Below are 17,720 nucleotides of genomic sequence, written 5' to 3' on the forward strand. Positions count from 1 at the left end.
CACCAGGGCTCCATTAGTGACAATATCTCCTGCTTTTTTTTTTTAATTAAAAGATTATTTTCATGTTAATTCTTATTCCCATGTAACAGACGAGGAAAGCCTGTTTCAGGGAGGGGAGTCCATGCGAATGTGCTCAGCTGCTAGCTGAAAGATTTGAGGTTTGCGCCCACCCAGGTGCCTTGGAAGAAAGGCGTGGTGATTGAAAGCCTTCAGAACATAGTTCTACGGGCTCACACCCATGAGGTCGCCAACTCCATGGCAACTGGAAAGTAACTGAGGATCAGGGATGTAAACTTAGTGTTCCAAGTTAGAGAACCAATAATGCAGTCCGGGAGTCCGGGCCGAAGAGAGCAATGCGGAGTAAGGTGGCAGCCCGGAAGGAGTAAATGGAAGTCGGAGACGAGCGCGTCCAGCGACCCATTTGGCCCCAAGCGGGTCCCGCCTCCGCCCCCGCCCCCCGGCCGGCGTCAGGGTGAAGCCCTCCCATTGGTCGTCCGTCACAGGGCCCATTCTCACACGAGGGAGGCGGCCAATCAGCGCGGCTCGTCTCCTCCCAGCCAGCCCACGCTGTCGCTTTGCGGTCGTCCCTCTCGGGGCATGCCGGGAGTTGTAGTCTAAGTGTGTCTTTGTGCCAATTGGGAAGGGAGACCGAGAACTACGCGACCCAGAGAGCAGAGCGCGGGACAGTTTGGCTTATAGGGAGCACTCCGCCAAGACTCGAGGACCGAGCAAGAACTTGCATCTTGGAACAGGTGAGCGAGCTTGCGGGCTTGGGATTGGAGCTGGGTTTGTGAGCGGGCCTTCTTACCTCTAATGATACTCTGATGCGCCAGAAACCTGCGAGTTGCGTCGAAGGGTCTCCGCCCTGGGGATCTCCTGGGTCCGACTGGCTTCCCGGGCTGTTCCTGGTGTTCTCACCCAGAGTGCCGGGACCCCGATTTGTACCTCTGCTGCGAACCCCCTCTGCCGGCTCCGTTCTCCCAGCCGAGTTTATCCGCGGCCATGTGCTCAGACCACAGTAGACCGCATACCCACAACCCCCAGGGGTCACGGACCGACTCGCTCTCCACGTCCCATCATGGGACATCTAGGCGCCACATCTGGTTCTGCTTCTGGCCAGTTATGATTAGCTCTCTTCGAGGCTGTTTGGCCTCTGAACAAAGGTGATTTTAGGGTCTTCCTAGCCTCCAATCCTGAAACACTTCCGATTGAAGGGTTCTCCCTGCCCCTAGTCCTGGGGCACTCTTGCACCGCTTCCTCCAGCAGTCTGGAAGACATTCAGTGATGGCCGTCTTTCTTTGAAGGGCAACCTGTTGGTCAGCCTCAGACGCCCCAACCATACTTTTTGCCTCTTTCTGTGAATGCCCCAAACTGAACCCACAAGAAAGGTGGGATGGGGGGAGTTGCCACCTTGCATCTGCCATTGTCCTTGCCCCTGCAGTGAGAGCTTGGTGCCCCTCCCTATACAACCCCAGGAATGCCTCTGTCCCGCTGGCTGAGCTCTATAGGGGCCTTCCTGCTGCCAGGCCCCTGCTGGGTGCCCCAGGTAAGGTGCCTTCGAGTCCTAAGGCAGCCCTCCCTGGTGCAAGGGTGCCCAGTCCTGGGGGCCAGGCACAGTGCCCGCCGCTGGGGCCAAGCGTGGATAGAGGAGCCTCGGTAAGTGTGGTGAAGGTGAGGGGCATTGGGTAGGGGAGCAACTCACAGGGATCTGATTTGTTAACTCCCCCCCCCCCCCTGTCTTCAGAGCATTTTGCTCCTCTCTCAGGATGAATGGAGACCAGAAAGCAGACACTTATGCCCAAGAAAAGCAGAATTTCATCCAGCACTTCTCCCATGTGCTCAAAGTGCTGGTTGAGGATGACCTGGGGAACCCAGAGATGGGAGACGCTGTTGCCAGGCTCAAGAAGGTGAGGAACCATGCCCCTTGGCGGGAAGAGGGCCTCGGGTCCCTCTGTATCTGGGGGATTGAGTGGTGGCTTGGCCAGGTTTTCCCTAGTGATGCGGGGTGTGCCCTGAAGTAGGTGGGGCCTTTGCTTATCAGTTCCATCCCTTAGCTCTGGTACCAAACTTGCTTTCCAGAGTGCTCTGCAAGGGGATGTTGGACCACCTTGGGGGTGGTCCTTGAACCTGATGAATATTCAACTTTCCTGAGAAAAGGCACTAAAACTCAAAACTATTCCAACTCATAGCGACTCTTTAGGACAGAACTGTCGCTGCCGGTTTCCAAGAGAAACTGTAGCTCTTTTTGAGAGTAGAAAGCCTCTTTCTCCCTCAGAGTAGCTACTGGTTTCGGACTGCTGACTTTGCCATCTGCAGCTCACTGCATCACCCACTTTGTGTCAGTGCTGTCTGAGGGAAACCAAGGGTGGACTGTCTATGCTGGGATGGGGCTTAACAGAGGAGCCTTCTCAGAGGCTTAGGGCTGGTTGAGGGCAGGGCAGCAGAAAGCAAAGTGAGAGACAACTGGAGGAGATGCCATTGGAGGGGGGGTGTCCCCCAATCTGTCCTTTGTCCAGTTCTGTAGTAGCCCTGCAAGTAAAGGAGGAGTTTGGTTGACAGGCAGCTTGACCAGTGGGTGGGAGGAGTTAGTTGGGGAGGAGGGATGAGTTCTGAAGAGGAAGATGTGGGAGGGCAGAAAGCTGAAGCTGAGCCAGCTGGGTCAGAGTTTCCCCAAAGCTCCAGCCCTATGCTGAGCTTGGGACCGATGCCTGTTAATGTATGCTCTGGAGCCTTCAGGGACCCCGAAGGCCCCTCGTTTGGGCTGCTAGCCATGAGCCCACCCGTGGCCGTGGGAGAAAGCGTGGCATTCTGCTTTCGCAAAGACGGATGGTGTCAGGAAGCCCACGGAGCAGATGTCCCCTGCCCCATAGGGTCACCGTGAGTTGGCGTCAGAGTCCACAATCATTTTATTGGGTGCTCTTAAAACAACCCTTACATCCAGCACAATTGGACATATGTTGCCATCATCATTTTCTAAACATTGACTTCCTATTTGAGCCCTTGGTGTCAGCTTCCCTTTTTTCCCTCCTTACCCACCCCCCCATTGATAAATTATTATTGGTGGTTTCATGGAGGCTTTAAATTTACTGGGGGATGCAGACCAGAGGGAGCGGCGAGTACCTGGAGACGGGGAGCTTCTCTCGCTGGGCTCCAGGGCTTGGGGGTGAGGAGCCTGTAGAGAGCCATTCCAGAGCCTGCCTAGAGGAGGGAGTTGAGGGTGGATGAACCGCTGGGTGGGGCCTCAAAGTAGGAGAGGGCAAGGAGAGGTCACAGGAGCTCCTGCCCGGACGCTGACCCCCTGTCCCCCTCCTCCTGCACCAGGTCATCGAATACAATGTCCTTGGAGGCAAGTACAACCGAGGTGTGACGGTGGTGGCTGTGTTCCGGGCGCTGGTGGAGCCGGAGAAGCAGGATGCTGACAGTGTGCAGCGGGCCCTGATCGTGGGCTGGTGTATCGAGTTGGTAAGAGGGCTGCCTGGACAGGAAGCGTCTGAAGCTGGTTGCCGATGGTGTTTGTTTACCTCTGTCATGGTGGGGAGAGCTAGCAAAGGTGGACCTTCTTTTGCTGAACCGTAGCCCAGCTGTGGACCAGGGCCTCAGCAGTGGGCAGAGAGGCCTCAGCTCTGTCCTCTGAGCAAGGACAGGCAGAAGAGTGATGGCAGTCGTTCCACATGATGGTTCTGAAGCAGAGATGGACAACTGGCCACCCACTGTTCATTCTTAAAAATGTTGGAGACACAGTCCGGGGGGGACACCGCTGGGCCCCTGTTTCTCTCTCACCCGGCCTCTTCCTGCTTGAGCCCAGTGTCACTCAGCCGGCTCAGAGTGACACTGGGCTCAGAGTGACAGAGGCTCCTCCGCCCAGCGTGATGCCCTCTCCTTGTCTCAGGTCTAAAGTCCAGGAGGTGAAACCGCACTTTTTAAGGCACATGCTTAGCTGTATCCCCCACAGACTTGTTCATTTTGTGCGTGTGTATGGGGGGGGGGTCAGTCCACTCAACATTCTTCCCCAGGATGCTTAACTCCTGTCTAGCTGCCACATGCCTGTGAGGCCCTGGAAAACTGTGGCTCGAGTCAGGGTCCTCTCACAGTGTCATCTGGGCTTTGTGACACTCGAAGGACGTCCCTTGTAGCGGGTTTCCCCAGCACAATCAGTGGCTTGTCTTCTGAGCGTGGCTTCCATGTGAGTTCAACGTGCAGCCGGGGGATGAAATCTGGGACAGCTTCGGGCGTGCCTCCGTGGGTCCCGCCCCGCCCGAGCACCTGCCTTAAGAGCTTGAGGTGCTTCTCTGAGACGATGTGAAACCACACTGCCCTGCCACCACCCCTCTGAGGCCAAGGATGGTCCGGGCTCAAGTGGGGGGGACTGCTGCCTTCACTGGGTGCTGTGCCCACAACCGGAGTGCTGGCTGCACAGGCTCTTTCTACACCGGAGCTATCTCCCTGGGAGATGGGGCCACGGCCTGACACCAGGAACCAGGGTTTGGAAAATGAGTCTTGACAAGCTGCTTAAGGAACACATGCGGAGCGTGATTGCCAGAGCACCGAGGGGGCTCTCTTCTGCTCATTGCTCAGGGGCCAGGGCCAGACTGCGAGGACATGGGGATGCCAAGACTGGTGGGGACTCCCTGAAGGGTTCCCTCCATTCTAAGGGAAACACACGCTCAGCTCCCTGTAAATGGACTAGCCCCACAGAAGAAAGACTGGTATTCGCGGGAGTCCGCCTTCGGTTCCAGCCCAGGAGATCTGCAGCACCCCACTGGGTGGCTTCGAGGAGGGATGCGGGTGTTAGTCTCTGTGGCCCCTGGGGTATGCAAGCCGGTCACTGCAGGCACAGCCTTGGTTGTGTAAGAAAGCAGGTGACATCTAACTCTACGCATCCACTGGGGTCTCAGGTGAGACAGGACAGAAGGTGCAGGCGTCCCTTAGTCCCCCCGCACCAAGAGTGCATTTTAGTCCCGTCTGGGAGACGGGGGATGTTTGAATCACAGGTGGACAAGGCCACCTCTCCTGATCTCCTGTGACCCCAGGTGAGAGTAGAAGTGGCCCAGGGGGGTTGCTTGGCTGGGCCCTCTGGAAGCAAATGACCACTCCGTCCTGGCAGCATCACAGCTGGTGGCAGCCACAGTGACTGTCCCTCTCTCCCTAGCTCCAAGCTTTCCTCCTGATACTGGATGACATAATGGATTCGTCCCTCACCCGCCGGGGGCAGCCCTGCTGGTACCAGAAGGTAAGCAGCTGGAGACGGAGGGAGGTGCAGAGGGAGGTGCTGGCTGGTGGGGGTGGGGTGGTTGGTGACTGGCTCATTCCACCCCCTCCACACACAGCCAGGTGTAGGTCTGGACGCCATCAATGACGCCATGCTGCTGGAGTCTTGTATCTACCGCCTGTTGAAGTTCTACTGCCGCGGGCAGCCCTACTACCTGCACCTGCTCGAGCTCTTCCAGGAGGTGTGCTGCAGCCTCGGCAGCTGGGGCGGGCCACTGGACATACGGAGGGTTCCTGGAGGAGGACGAAGGGAACCAACACAGGGAGCTGGGAAGGCTGGGGTGGAGGTGGCAAGCAGGTCAGCTCTGCCCCTGTGCTGCTGCTAGAAGGGGCGGGGAGGGACGGTGAGCCTCGAGCGAGCTCCAGCCCCAGCGTGGGCGATTGCTCTCTCCTGCTGACCCTCTGCACCACTGTGGGCTGGTACAGGAGGACACGGGTCTAGGGTAGCAGGGTTCCCAGTCCTTGGAGGTGGCCCAGTTCATGGTGTCTCTGTACCATCCTCAGACTTCCTATCAGACTGAGATAGGACAGACCCTGGACCTCATCACTGCTCCCCAGGGCAACGTGGATCTCAGCAGGTTTACCCTAAAGAGGTGAGGGTCTGGGGCCGGGGCTCAGGCCTGGACAGTGAGGGTGGGGCCGGGGTAGATTTTGCCCTTTGAATAGTATCATCTCCCTTGACTCAGGTACAAATCCATTGTCAAGTACAAGACCTCATTCTACTCCTTTTACCACCCCGTCGCTGCTGCCATGTACATGGTGAGTCTGTGCCCCACCCTCCCCCTCCCCACCTGTGGGCTTCTGGGCAGGAGGGCACAGGGAACGGGGCTTCCTGGAAGAGGCAGGAAAGCAGAGCACGGAAGGAGGCTGGGACAAGTAGCCAATTAAGGATGATGGCCGTGTGGCCTCCTGAGAGTGTGTCCTCCACCGTCATGTGAGGGTAAAGCCCCTACCTCACAGGGTTGGTGTCATGTTGAATTGAGGCACGGGGTATGCTCAGTCAGGCCATAATGGAGCAGTACACCTGGAATGGAATCTGCAGAGGGTGAGCAGGCGGGTGAACTGCCCACTCGGTGCTTCCGAAGGAGCCCTGGTGCCACAGTGGGGTCTGCATAGAGGGTTACAGTGAGTTCTGTTTTCCCGAAGCGTCTGTCACCGGAGCCGGGACTGGGGAGATGACTGAAGTGATGACCTAGGCCTGCCTGAGGTTTTGTGAGAGAAGATGGTCTGATGAGGGGCCCTCCAGAATGGATTTTTAAATTCTTAAAATTCTGATTCCCAAGAGAGCTTAGCTACAAATCAGTAGGAGTTTTCAACTTCCTAGATTGGCAGTGGGGAGGCCAGGGGTGATGGAATGGAGAGGAGGTTTGGGGGCTGCACTCGGGGGCAAGACCCCACAGGAGGAAGCAGCAGCAGGAGGGAAGGGCAGGTGAAGGGCCCTCTTGGCTGTGGCATCCCAATGCCCTTTCTCTGCAGGCGGGCATTGACGGGGAGAAGGAGCATGCCGATGCCAAGCGGATACTGCTGGAGATGGGCGAGTACTTTCAGATCCAGGTAGGCAGGCGCGAGGCACTGGCAGGGACAGGTGCCAACTCTCCTTCCCTGCCCCGAAGCCCTCGTCACCCCATTTTTCTGCCCTTTCCCCACACCCCAGGATGATTACCTGGACCTCTTTGGTGACCCCAATGTGACAGGCAAGGTTGGCACTGACATCCAGGACAACAAATGCAGCTGGCTGGTGATTCAGTGTCTGCAGCGGGCCTCTCCGGAGCAGCACCGGGTCCTGCAGGTGCGTGCCAGGCTGGGGTCCCTGAGCTGCGGAGAAAGGGGGCAGAGCAGTGGTTCCCAACCGAGGCTTGTTTTGTCTCACAGGACATTTGGCTCAGGCTGCAGGTGTAGTTTGTTGTCACAACTTGGGGGGCAGGGGGAGTGTGTAGCTGCCAGGGCAGTTGGGAAGTCCTTGCCGTGTGCAGGCAGTTCCCATGGCAAAGCATCCATAGGCAGTGTGGGGGGAGGGGGACGAAGTGTGAGGAAGGGGACAAAGCCTGAGTCAGTGTATGCCCATGACGGGCAGGTTCGGAAACGTAGATGACCAATGGCCTTGGAGATAGCCTGGAATATGTGGGTGGGTGTGGAGAAGGCCGAGCCCATTTTCCAGCCTCCAACCCCTTCCAGGAGAATTACGGGCAGAAGGAGGCAGAGAAGGTGGCGCGGGTGAAGGCCCTGTACGAAGAGCTGGAGCTGCCGGCCGTGTTCCGGGAGTACGAGGAAGCCAGCTTCTCCAGCCTCAGGAGCCTCATCGAGCAGTACTCCGGGCCGCTGCCGCCCTCCATCTTCCAGGGGCTAGCACACAGGATCTACAAGCGGCAAAAGTGACCTGGAGCCGGGGAGGGCGGGCCTCAATAAATTATTGTTTAACCTTCCTTCCCGTGGTTCTGTTGTTTGTGCTGCCAGCCCAGCCCGCGGTCCGGGCAGCCAGCTGGGGCTGGGACCCTAGGGACAGAAAGCAGGGCGGAGCCTTCGCGTGCAACCAAAGTCGCTGGGGCTAGGTGGCCAGTTTGGGCGTGACGTCAAGCGCTGGGGGGCGGGCCGAACCCCGCCCCGCCCCCACGCAAAGGGGCGCGGCTGCGCAGCTCCGTCGGTTGTCCTGGCGCCCCGCCTCTGCCATCCCCCTCCCCTCGGGTCAGGAGGGGCTGGGCGGGGACCGTGGGAGCCACGGCGGAGCCCAAGGCTGGGAAGGCAGCAGGAGGACCCGGTGAGGTGGGCCGGTGTGCGGATGGATGGGCCGGGGCTGTGGGGTGAAGGAGCAGAGGGGGGCGGGTCGTGAATAGAAAGGGGCTTGGGTGGCGGCTGGCTGGATGGAGGATGCTCCGGTGCTCAGGGCGGGGTAGGGCTCACCGGGCTGCAGGCTGGACCCTCTAGGGTCGGAGCTGACGGCCGGTCTGTAGATAGTGGACAAGCTGATGGCTGCTCACCACCGCCCGTCTCCCCCCCACCTCACCCCCGCAGTAACCGCACACTGCCGCGTCGCAGTGCTTGCCCCCCGCTTTTAGAACATCTGGGCAGGCTCTTCCCTGGTCCCTTCCGCTGGGAGCTCGGGGCAGGCAGGCATCGCAGCAGAGAGCATCAGGGGGTCCATCCTGGGCCCCGTCCTCTTTCAAGCCCCCGCATCCCCGTGGAGAAGCAGAGCGCAGCCGCATTATCTGACCCTCCCGCACCAGTCCCGGGGGTTTACATCCGACTCCACCTCCAAACACTGCAGTGGAAACTTAATGGCCAATCGATGTCCATTTGCATCTCCTGTAAATATCATCTGAAGCATCATCTGAAACGTCCGGCACCTTCCCAAGCCCGGCCAGTCACCTTAGTGTCCTTCCCGCAGCTCGCGGCCTCACGGGCCGGCCACTCCACCCCTGTCTTCCAGGTCTGCGTCTGCCAGTTAGGTGGAAGGGAGAGGGCAGGCTGAACTGATCCTTTGGAGGCCGTCCATTGCCGCGGCACCATGCTGTCCCCTCAGAGGGCTCTACTCTGCAACCTCAACCACATCCACCTCCAGCACGTCTCCCTGGGCCTGCACTTGTCCCGCCGTCCCGAGTTACAGGAAGGGCCCTTGAGCACACCTCCTCCCCCAGGGGACACCGGGGGCAAGGAGAGCAGAGGCCCCTGCAGCGGGACTCTGGTGGACGCCAATTCCAACAGCCCCGCGGTCCCCTGCCGCTGCTGCCAAGGACATGGGCCGGGTCTCCAGAACCGGCAGGACCTCTCGCAGGAGGAGGAGGGGGCTGCGTCGCCCTCGGACCCGGGCTGCTCGTCCTCTCTCAGCTCCTGCTCAGATCTCAGCCCTGATGAGTCCCCAGTCTCGGTCTACTCCCGGGACCTCCCTGGCGATGTGGATGCCCACCTCCGGCCTGGCATCCCTCCCCTGGACCAAGGTTCCCCACTAGCTCCGGCAGGCCCTGCCGTCTGCTCCCCAGACAGCTTCTGCTGCTCTCCGGATTCCTGCTCAGGAGCTTCCTCCCCACCAGGCCCCGGCCTGGACTCCAACTGCAATGCTCTGACCACCAGCCAGGACCTCCCTTCCCCAGGACTGGAGGAGGAGGAAGAGGGTGGGGAGCAGGATCTCCCTACCTCCGAGCTTCCAGAGGCAGATGATGGCAAAATCGACGCTGGGCCAACAGAGCCCAGTTGGAAAATCAACCCCATTTGGAAAAGTGACACAGAGAAAACAGCGGCTGACGGGAAGATCAGTGAGAACAATAACACTGGTTGGAAAATCAATGGGGGGGATGTTAACTCCGGCTGGAAAACGGAACCTGGAAAACTCAACTCCAGTTGGAAAACCAAGGCAGGATTAACTGACTCTGGCTGGAAAACCGATGCGGGGAAAATCGATGGGGGATGGAGAAGTGACGTCAGCGAGGAGCCGGTGCCCCACCGGACAATCACGTCTTTCCACGAGCTGGCCCAGAAGCGCAAGCGGGGTCCGGGGCTGCCCCTCGTGCCGCAGGCCAAGAAGGACCGCAGCGACTGGCTCATCGTCTTCTCCCCAGACACCGAGCTGCCCCCAACTGGGTCTCTGGGCGGCGCCACAGGGCCTCCGCGGGAGGTCACCACCTTCAAGGAACTCCGGTCTCGAAGCCGGGCCCCGCCCCCGCCAGTCCCACCCCGGGACCCCCCAGCCGGCTGGGCCTTGGTCCCTCCGAGGCCCCCGCCTCCTCCCGTCCCTCCCCGGCGGAAGAAGAATCGACAAGGGCTGCAGGGGCTGCAACCCATAGCAGAAGGGCAGCCAGAGGAAGGCAGGGCGACCAGCCCTGCGGCGGGCGAGGAGGCCCCAGCTGCGAAGGCACCGGACGAGCCCCGAGCGCAGGCCGGCCCCGAGGGTAAGAAGCGGGCGCAGGGCTGGGCTTCGGCCTCGCTCACACCCTCTGCAGCCTTCTATCGCCCCGTTTCCCCTCCATTCCGTGTCACTCGCCCTCCCTGTGCCCTTCTGCCAGGGAAGGCTCCGGGAAAGGGACGGGGAGGGTGGCTGGGTGACGGGACTAACTCTTTGCTCCCTCTTTCTCCCGCCCCTTCTCGCCTGGCTGCCGGCCCCGCTGCCCCCTCCCACTCCGCGCCTGCCCCGCCAACCCCGCTGCAGCCGGTCCCCTCCTGCTCCCCAGGCCCCTGGTCTTCCGGTTCTCGGCCGACGGGCGCCCCCTGTTGGAGGGTGGGCGCGCGGGCGCAGCCGGGTCTCTCTTCCTGGCGCCGCTGGCCGGCTGGCCGGGCGCTGGGCTGCGGCTGCTGGGGGCTCCGAGCCCCCCAGAGGAGCAGCTGCTGCCGGTCCGCCTGTCGCCGGTGGGCGCATATTCGCCTCCGGCTCGGGGGGCCCTGCCCTGCCTGGCCAGCCCTGATCTGGCATTGCTGCTGTCCCCGCTCTTCCCCAGAAGTAGCACCTTCCCCGCCGCGGCTCCCCCGCCCCGCCAGGTACCCGCCCCCCCGCTGCCACGGCCACCTCGTCCGCCGAAGGCCCCTCGCTGGATCCGGAGCCCACCGCCTCCGCCCAGGCTACGTAAGACGGACCGGGCCACCCCGGAGGCGGGGCCGCGCCGCCCACCCACGGGCCCCACCCCTCGGCCCCTCCCGCTGGCCTGAGCTGGTTGCCAGCAGGTTCAAAGGTCCTGGGGAGTCGGGGCCTGCTCCTCGAGCTTGGGGACGGTGGCCCGGCCGCGCCCTCCAGGTCCACCCTAGACGTCCTGGACGTGGGCTTACCTGGCTTCCAAACCCCGACCGGGGGCCCGCCCGGCCTGACTTACTTCTGTGTGGGACCTGGACGCCCTGGGCCCGTGCAGTGAGGCCGGACTCTGGCGGGGCGGGGGGGGGGCTTCCAGCAGCTCATTGGCCGGGGACGTTCTGGCCACGCCCACCCCTCGGCCACCCCTAGCCCCCACCCCCTTGTGCCGCCCGGGTCCCTCGCGCCGAGACGCAGTAGTAGGCCGGGATTTCCCGCCCCTGCCCCTGCCCCTGCCCCCTTCAGCCTCCCGGTCCTGCAGGCCCTTCCTCCGTGTCTCCGCCCTCTCCAGTCTGTCTGTCTTTCCATTGGTCCAGGCGCCCCACGTGGGCCCCGGACCTTGCTGCCCCGCCCTGGCTAGCCTTGTCAGCTCCTGCCCTGCGGGCTCCAGGGGGGCCCTGTGTCCCCAGGCAGGGACTTCCGTTTCTAGGAGGTGGGAGCTGAACTCCAAGGAAGGGAATTGGTTTCCCGTGGGGAAAGACGGGGGGTGGTGGTGTGCGGGGGGGGGGAGCGGCGGCTGGGGAGGAGCTCACGTTGGGATTTCATTCGGGCCAGGGTCGAGTGGTCCCCGAGCTTCCCCGTACCTCCCCAAGACCCTTCTGGGGCAGGGGTGCTACCGAGTCTCAAGAGATGACAAGTGTGGGAGCCAGGAGCCCCCAGGTTCCTTCGGTAAGTGTCCCTGCGTCCTTCTTCCCTCACCTCAGTCCGTAGTTCCTGGTCCTTCGCCGGAGTCCCCGGGGCCCAGCGGCTGTGGATGGCAGAAGCCCAGAGTGGGACTGGCCAGCTGCAGGAGCAGAAGAAAGGTAGCAATCGCGTGTGTGACCGCGCAGGCCCGGTTGCTTAGGCCATCTCCTTAATGGCTGCGGAGGTGCCCTTTGGGTAACTGGGGGAAAGAGAGGACTTTGACGCAGCCCTGGGCTGCTCCCCCCGCCCTCCTAGGTCTCCTGATTGCCATCAGCGCCTCTGTGGATAAAATTATCGCGCACTTTGGGGCGGCCAGGAACTTGGTTCAGAAGGTAAAGGTGGCTGTGGAGGAGCCTTGGACTGTGTGTGTGTGTGTGTGTGTGTGTGTGTGTGTGTCTCTCCTGGGGTGTTGGGAGGTGTTGGCAGGAGGAGCATGGGCGGTGGGTCATCTCTGAACCCATCCCCACTGTGCTACTTGCAGGCTCAGTTAGGGGACAGCCGCCTGAGCCCAGATGTGGGGCACCTGGTGCTGACCACCCTCTGTCCTGCCCTCCACGCCCTGGTAGCCGACGGGCTGAAGCCCTTCCAGAAGGACCTCATCACCGGCCAGCGCAGGAGCAGCCCCTGGAGCGTGGTGGAGGCATCTGTGAAACCAGGTGAGGGAGGAGGGCATGGGATGGCCGGGGGCGGGCCGGGGTGGGCCAGCCTGACTATCCCAGCTGTCCTCAGGTGCCAGCACTCGCTCCCTCGGAGCCCTGTACGGCCAGGTCAGCCGCCTGGCCCCGCTGAGCAGCAGCCGCAGCCGCTTCCACGCCTTCATCCTGGGCCTCCTCAAGTGAGTGTGCCTCCTTCAGGGCTTCGTGGGTGGTGCTCCTCGTCCCCAGACGAGGTCTCCCCACTCCCCGTTCATCCCAGTTGCCACCCAGAGCACGCAGGAGCCCCACTTTCCTGAACCTCTGTCCCCTCTCTCTCCCCAGCACTAAGCAGTTGGAAGTGTGGTTGTCCAGTCTGCAGGAAGATGCAGGTCAGAGGCTTCGGGGCTGTGCAGGGGGAGGGAAGGGACAGTTTGCTGGGTTCCCAGTTGATCTTAATTCAGATCACTGGTCGAGTTACTCTTCTGATTAAAACTCTTGCAAGGAGCCCCAGGTCCGTTATCTGAAAGACCCAGATCCTCCTTGTGGTCACCAAAGCCACGGTCATGGGTCCACTGCCCCCTCCCCTGAACCCCTGACTTTCCCAGACCCTGCTGCCCCAGAGCCTGACAGGTGCCACTCCCTCCTCCACCCAGACGGGCCCCCTGCCCCTCCCCTGCCTCCCTGTTTCACTGTGATTCATCCCCCTTAATGCCCAGCCCCCAACCCATTTTATGTGTGTTCCCAGAGCCCCCGTGCTCCAGCTTTGCCCTGCCCTTTATTGTGACTCACTGTGTCACCACTTGCTCTGTCTCCGCCATGCTAGGTCATGGTGCCATGCGGTCAGGGTATCCCCCTCAGTGTGGGATGCCCGGTGGCAGCCCAGAGCTTGGCAGAGCGAGGCCTGGGAGGATGTTGGCACCTTGGTGGGGCACTCAGGGCAGGGACTGATGTTGGCTTGCTCTCTCCCAGGTCTGGTGTCTCTCCTGTACCTGCCCACGGGATTCTTGGCCCTGGCTCGGGGCAGCTGCCCCGCCCTGTCCACAGAGCTGCTGCTCCTGCTGCAGCCTCTGTCGGTGCTCACCTTTCACCTGGACTTGCTCTTTGAGCACCAGCACCACCTTCCCCTGGGCCCACCGCAGGCCCCGCCCCCCCCAGGTCCACCCCCAGCCCTGCAGCAGACCGTGCAGGCCCTGCTGCACTGGGGGGGGCGGCTGGCCCAGAGCCTTCGGGGGGCCTCTGCAGAGGCCCCGCCAGGCCCTGAAGCTCCCCTGGCCTCCGAAACCCCTACAAGCCCTCCCACACCAGGCAGCTGGTGGGAGCAGCTGACCCAGGCTTCCCGAGTCTACGCCTCTGGGGGCACTGAGGGCGTCCCCCTTCCCCGGTGGGGACCCAGGCATCACGAGACTGCCTCTGAGGGCACAGCGGAGAGACCCCTGCCCACAGAGGCGGTGGGCCCATGCAGGGCCGTGTGGCTGGGCAGACTGTTCGGAGCTCCTGCTGGCCCCGTGGAGGCTGAGAGTGGGACTCGAAAGTCCAGGTAATGTGGGTGACAGGTCTTCGTCAGTGTCTCAGGGGCCCTCATTTGGAACCCCTTAGGGATCCTCTGGGGCTGTTTTTCTACTAAAAATGCTTCCTACATTTTTCAGTGGTTGTGTTTTAATGATTAACTAGTTATGTAGTGACTTTGGCTTTTTGCCTCTTGGCCCCCAAAGCCTAAAATATGAAAGTACTTTCTCTCTGGTGTAGGAAGAGCTTGCCAGGTCTGCTCAGGAGCATGCCAACTGGTGGGTCCTGGGTGGGCTCAGCACCGCTCCAGGGACTCTTGGCATCTCTGAGTGTGTACAGACCCTGCTAGTCAACACGGGCCTATGTGTGACGTTTGGCTTGTGGACTGTTACTGTCATTTCCAACCACAACTGCTGGTTTCTCGCTGCCATCGAGGCAATGCGACTCTCAACAACCTCCTGTGGGTTTCCGAGACTGTAACTGTTCACCGGAGTAAAAAGCCCCATCTTTGTCCCGTGGAGCTGCTGGTGGTTTTGAACTGCCGACCACTCGAATCGCAGCCCGACGTGTCACCACTACCCCAGCAGGGCACCTGCAGCTGCTACTCAGTGATGACCAACTCCTGCCCGCTTTGGAACGCTGGCCAAGCCCTTCAGGCTGCCCCTCTGATGCTGGATGCTGTCTGAAGGTGAGGGAACCCCTGCAAACTGATCTGCTTTTTTGCCTCTAGGAGACCATCCAGTTGGCTGCCCCCCACAGTAAGTGTGCTGGCCCTGGTGAAGCGGGGGCCACCTCCTGAGCCTCCCTCTCCTCCTGAGGAGCTCGAAACCTCAGCCCCCAGCGTCGTCGTGCAGCCCCACAGGTGAGGAGGAGGGGTAGAACCAACAAACCCCCCGTGTGTAGCCACGCCTGAGGCTCTTCCCAGAGGGGAGGGGGGTGGCGGGAAGGCCCTGTGGTCGCCTGGGTCCAGGAGTGAGAAGACACAATTTGTGCTGCGTGTGCACTGTGTGTGTGCCACTTGAGTTCTTTCGAGGGCCTTGGTTTCTGCTTCGGTAAAAAAGGCACCTTATTAGTGGATGTAAGCACCCCAAGAATTTCTGGAAGCCATTAGCATGCAGTAGGTGCCCGGTTAGCGGCCATCTGTGTGCATGGCCCTTGAGCTCTGCGTCTTTTTAGTGGGGTCTTCTCATCTGGCACCTTGTGCTGCTGCCTCTTTGGGGGCTTATTTTCTTTCTTTTTAAATTTTTATTTTATTAAAAAATTTTTTTTTAACAATTTATTGGGGCTCATACAATTCTTATCACAGTTCATACATATACATACATCAATTGTATAAAGCACATCTGTACAGTCTTTGCCCTAATCATTTTTTTCTCCTGGGGTCTTATTTTCTTAGGCATTTCTCACCCAGGAAGTAAGCTTCTGGATTTTTCCCTCATTCAGCAATATGTATATAAAAATATATAAAATCATTTTATTGAGGGCTCTTACAGCTCTTGTAACCAACCACCCGTACATCACTCGTATCAAGCACACATCTGTGCCTATGTTGCCACCATCCTTTTCTAAGCATTTTCTTTCTGCTTGAGCCCTTGGTATCAGCTCCCCGTTTTTCCTTCCCTCCTTGGCCCTCCCACCCCCGTGGACGCCTGATAAATTATAATTATTTTCATATCTTACACTGTTCGCCGTCTCCCTTTGTCCACGTTTCTGCTGTTTGTCCCCATGGGGGTAGGGCGGTGGTGGTTACACATCGATCATTGTAGTCGGTTCCCGGTTTCTCCCTCCACCTTCCTGATACCGTCATGGTATTGCTAGTCCCATTACTGTTCCGAGGGGTTTATCTGTCCTGGTTTCCTGTGTCGAGAGCGATCATCTGTACCCACGTACATGCTCCGATCTAGCTGGATTTGGAAGGCAGGACTAGGGTCATGATAGTGGACGGGTGGGGGGAAGAGGGAGGAAGCGTTAGAGAACTAGAGGAATAGTGTGTGTCTAGTTGGTGCTATGTGTATCCTGGCCACTCAGCAGGATTTTTTGAGTACAGGCCCTGTGCCAAGCATTCTGTTAGGGGCAGGAGTGCAGAGGTTCACACACAATTCCTGCCCTTGGAGACATAGTCCAGGCAGGTGCTGAGGAATACAGGAGAGTCTTGAGGAAAGAAAGCCCCAGCACTTGGGGGCCATCTAGACAGGCCTTCTCCCTGCCCCAGGTTGGGGGGGGCGCAGGGCAAGCTCGGTGTGTGGGAGGCATCTGGCAGGGGGCACAGGAAGCAAGCTGGGGGAGGCCTGGGTGTAGGTAGTTACAGGAGACTGGAATGAAGGGTGCTGGCCGCAGGGTCCCTGGGAGCTTGGAGGGTTCTTAGAGCCAGTGAAGGAACCTGGAGTGAAAGAGCTGGGCCTCTTGGGACAGTGGGAGCCATTGAAGGATCCCTTGTGGGTGCTGTGCCTGCCTGCCCGTGCTTTTGCAAGACCTGACTGCTGTGTGGAGAATGGACCAGAGGGCACTGCAGCAATCAGGGAGAACAGACGGTGTGCAGTAGTTCAGAGGGTAGAGGGCAGAGCCCTAAATGTGGACGGTGGCTGAGGAGTCTCGGAGGAGAGTCGGCCATGTGTAAGGGGATGGAGGAGGGTTGGCGATGAGATGCTTGGGGTTTGCCAGGCAGAGGCCCGCCACCTGGCAAAAGATGGTGTGGTGCGGGTTACCTCTCTCAGAGGGCTGGGGCCCCAGGTGGAGTCAGTGTGTCCTTTGTTCCGGGGCCACAACTGCTAGGGGTGCCCCACAGTAGAGAGGTGAGGCCTGGGGGCAGCCGACCTCCCACCTCACCCCAGCATCTCCTTCTGGCTCCCCACAGGGCAGTCCGGACGCTCTGTGACCACACTGCCGCAAGACCAGACCACCTGAGCTTCCAGCGTGGGGAGGTGCTGCGTGTCCTCGCGACGGTGGACGAGGACTGGCTCCGCTGTGGGCGGGAAGGGGTGGAGGGGCTGGTGCCTGTGGGCTATACCTCTCTCATTCTGTAGCCCTGGGGCCCTACCCTGCACACGCGTTCCCGCCCTGGCACCTGAGCCTGGAATGGCCCACGAGCACTAATCCATGTAAAACCAATCATCCCAGAAGCAAACCGCTTCTTGCCTCCCACATGCGTTTCTGATATTTCAAGTCCTCTCTTCTCCCCGATATGTACAGAGGAATCCCCTCCATGTCACCTCTTCCCCATCTCCACGAGGGACTGTCTGCAGAATGGACCGCTCGCCCTCTCCCTGGTCCTAGTTCAGTGGACTGTGCCAGTACAGTATATGCCCTGGCTCCTGACTCCTTTCCTGTATGTATGGGGCCTGCCCCACCCCACCCATATTTATTGGCCACTCAGGATGTTTGGTGCCGAAGCCAGCATATCCCTGGGGGTGGGCCTGTGGTGTAGGTCTGTTTCCTTCCTCATTTGTCCCAATAAAGTGTGGGAGTTGGGGTGCGTGCGCGTCACTGTGAGTCTCAGGAAACAGGTTGGGAGAGGCTTCAAGAAGATGCTTCCTTCCCAGTTCTTACTCCACCACTCTGCCGAGGATGCGCCCAGCGGCCTGATTGGAGCCGGGATCTCAGAAGTGCTTCTGATCTGGGACTTGATTGCTTGTTAGGCTGATATGGTAGATTTGGGGGAGAAGGAGAGGGCTGAAAGAGCCCGGGGGCAGGTGGTGGTTGAGCTCTAAGCTGCTAACTGAAAGGTGGGTAGTTCAAACCCACCAGCAGCTGGGACAAAGATGGGAATAGGGCTTCCTAAGAAAGTAGTCCTGGGAATGCCGTGGACCTGTTCTTGGTCCTTCAGGGCCACTTTGAGTCAGAATCCTTTCCCTTGAGGTCAT

The 17,720-nt window shown here is 60.0% G+C and overlaps 2 protein-coding genes across 7 annotated transcripts; both read left to right on the forward strand.

Moving 5' to 3' along the window:
• Positions 1-622: 622 nt before the first annotated feature.
• On the forward strand, positions 623-7,691 carry FDPS (farnesyl diphosphate synthase). 3 transcript variants are annotated; one of them, XM_075562874.1, is made up of 10 exons: positions 623-752; positions 1,766-1,907; positions 3,322-3,462; positions 5,150-5,230; positions 5,328-5,450; positions 5,773-5,861; positions 5,955-6,027; positions 6,745-6,822; positions 6,923-7,057; positions 7,444-7,691. In XM_075562874.1, exons 2-10 carry the CDS (start codon positions 1,767-1,769, stop codon positions 7,642-7,644), a joined length of 1,062 nt encoding a protein of 353 aa, XP_075418989.1. In that variant the 5' UTR covers positions 623-752; position 1,766; the 3' UTR covers positions 7,645-7,691. The 3 variants fall into 3 exon arrangements, with proteins under 3 accessions (XP_075418989.1, XP_075418981.1, XP_075418971.1); XM_075562866.1 differs by having other exon boundaries at positions 631-752; positions 1,745-1,907; XM_075562856.1 differs by lacking the exon at positions 623-752 and adding an exon at positions 833-1,656 and having other exon boundaries at positions 1,745-1,907.
• Positions 7,692-7,891: 200 nt separating this feature from the next.
• RUSC1 (RUN and SH3 domain containing 1) lies at positions 7,892-17,329 on the forward strand. 4 transcript variants are annotated; one of them, XM_075562818.1, is made up of 11 exons: positions 7,892-8,023; positions 8,693-10,148; positions 10,406-10,816; positions 11,740-11,838; positions 11,975-12,051; positions 12,201-12,375; positions 12,449-12,554; positions 12,697-12,743; positions 13,324-13,891; positions 14,591-14,722; positions 16,715-17,329. In XM_075562818.1, the coding sequence occupies exons 2-11, from the start codon at positions 8,771-8,773 to the stop codon at positions 16,881-16,883; spliced, it is 3,162 nt and encodes a 1,053-aa protein (XP_075418933.1). In that variant the 5' UTR covers positions 7,892-8,023; positions 8,693-8,770; the 3' UTR covers positions 16,884-17,329. The 4 variants fall into 4 exon arrangements, with proteins under 4 accessions (XP_075418933.1, XP_075418948.1, XP_075418941.1 ...); XM_075562826.1 differs by having other exon boundaries at positions 7,923-8,028; XM_075562833.1 differs by lacking the exon at positions 10,406-10,816.
• The last annotated feature ends 391 nt before the right edge of the window (positions 17,330-17,720 follow it).

Source organism: Tenrec ecaudatus, chromosome 1 (genome assembly GCF_050624435.1).
Source record: "Tenrec ecaudatus isolate mTenEca1 chromosome 1, mTenEca1.hap1, whole genome shotgun sequence".
NCBI lineage: Eukaryota > Metazoa > Chordata > Mammalia > Afrosoricida > Tenrecidae > Tenrec > Tenrec ecaudatus.

Bases quoted from the DNA above. Each gene is read 5' to 3' on its own strand.
- FDPS (XM_075562856.1), top strand. From the start codon at position 1,478: ATGCCTCTGTCCCGCTGGCTGAGCTCTATAGGGGCCTTCCTGCTGCCA. The intron at 3,463-5,149 runs GTAAGAGGGCTG...CTCTCTCCCTAG, and splicing joins TGGGCTGGTGTATCGAGTTG to CTCCAAGCTTTCCTCCTGAT. The intron at 6,028-6,744 runs GTGAGTCTGTGC...CTTTCTCTGCAG, and splicing joins TCGCTGCTGCCATGTACATG to GCGGGCATTGACGGGGAGAA.
- RUSC1 (XM_075562818.1), top strand. From the start codon at position 8,771: ATGCTGTCCCCTCAGAGGGCTCTACTCTGCAACCTCAACCACATCCAC. The intron at 13,892-14,590 runs GTAATGTGGGTG...TTTTGCCTCTAG, and splicing joins AGTGGGACTCGAAAGTCCAG to GAGACCATCCAGTTGGCTGC. The intron at 14,723-16,714 runs GTGAGGAGGAGG...GGCTCCCCACAG, and splicing joins GTCGTCGTGCAGCCCCACAG to GGCAGTCCGGACGCTCTGTG.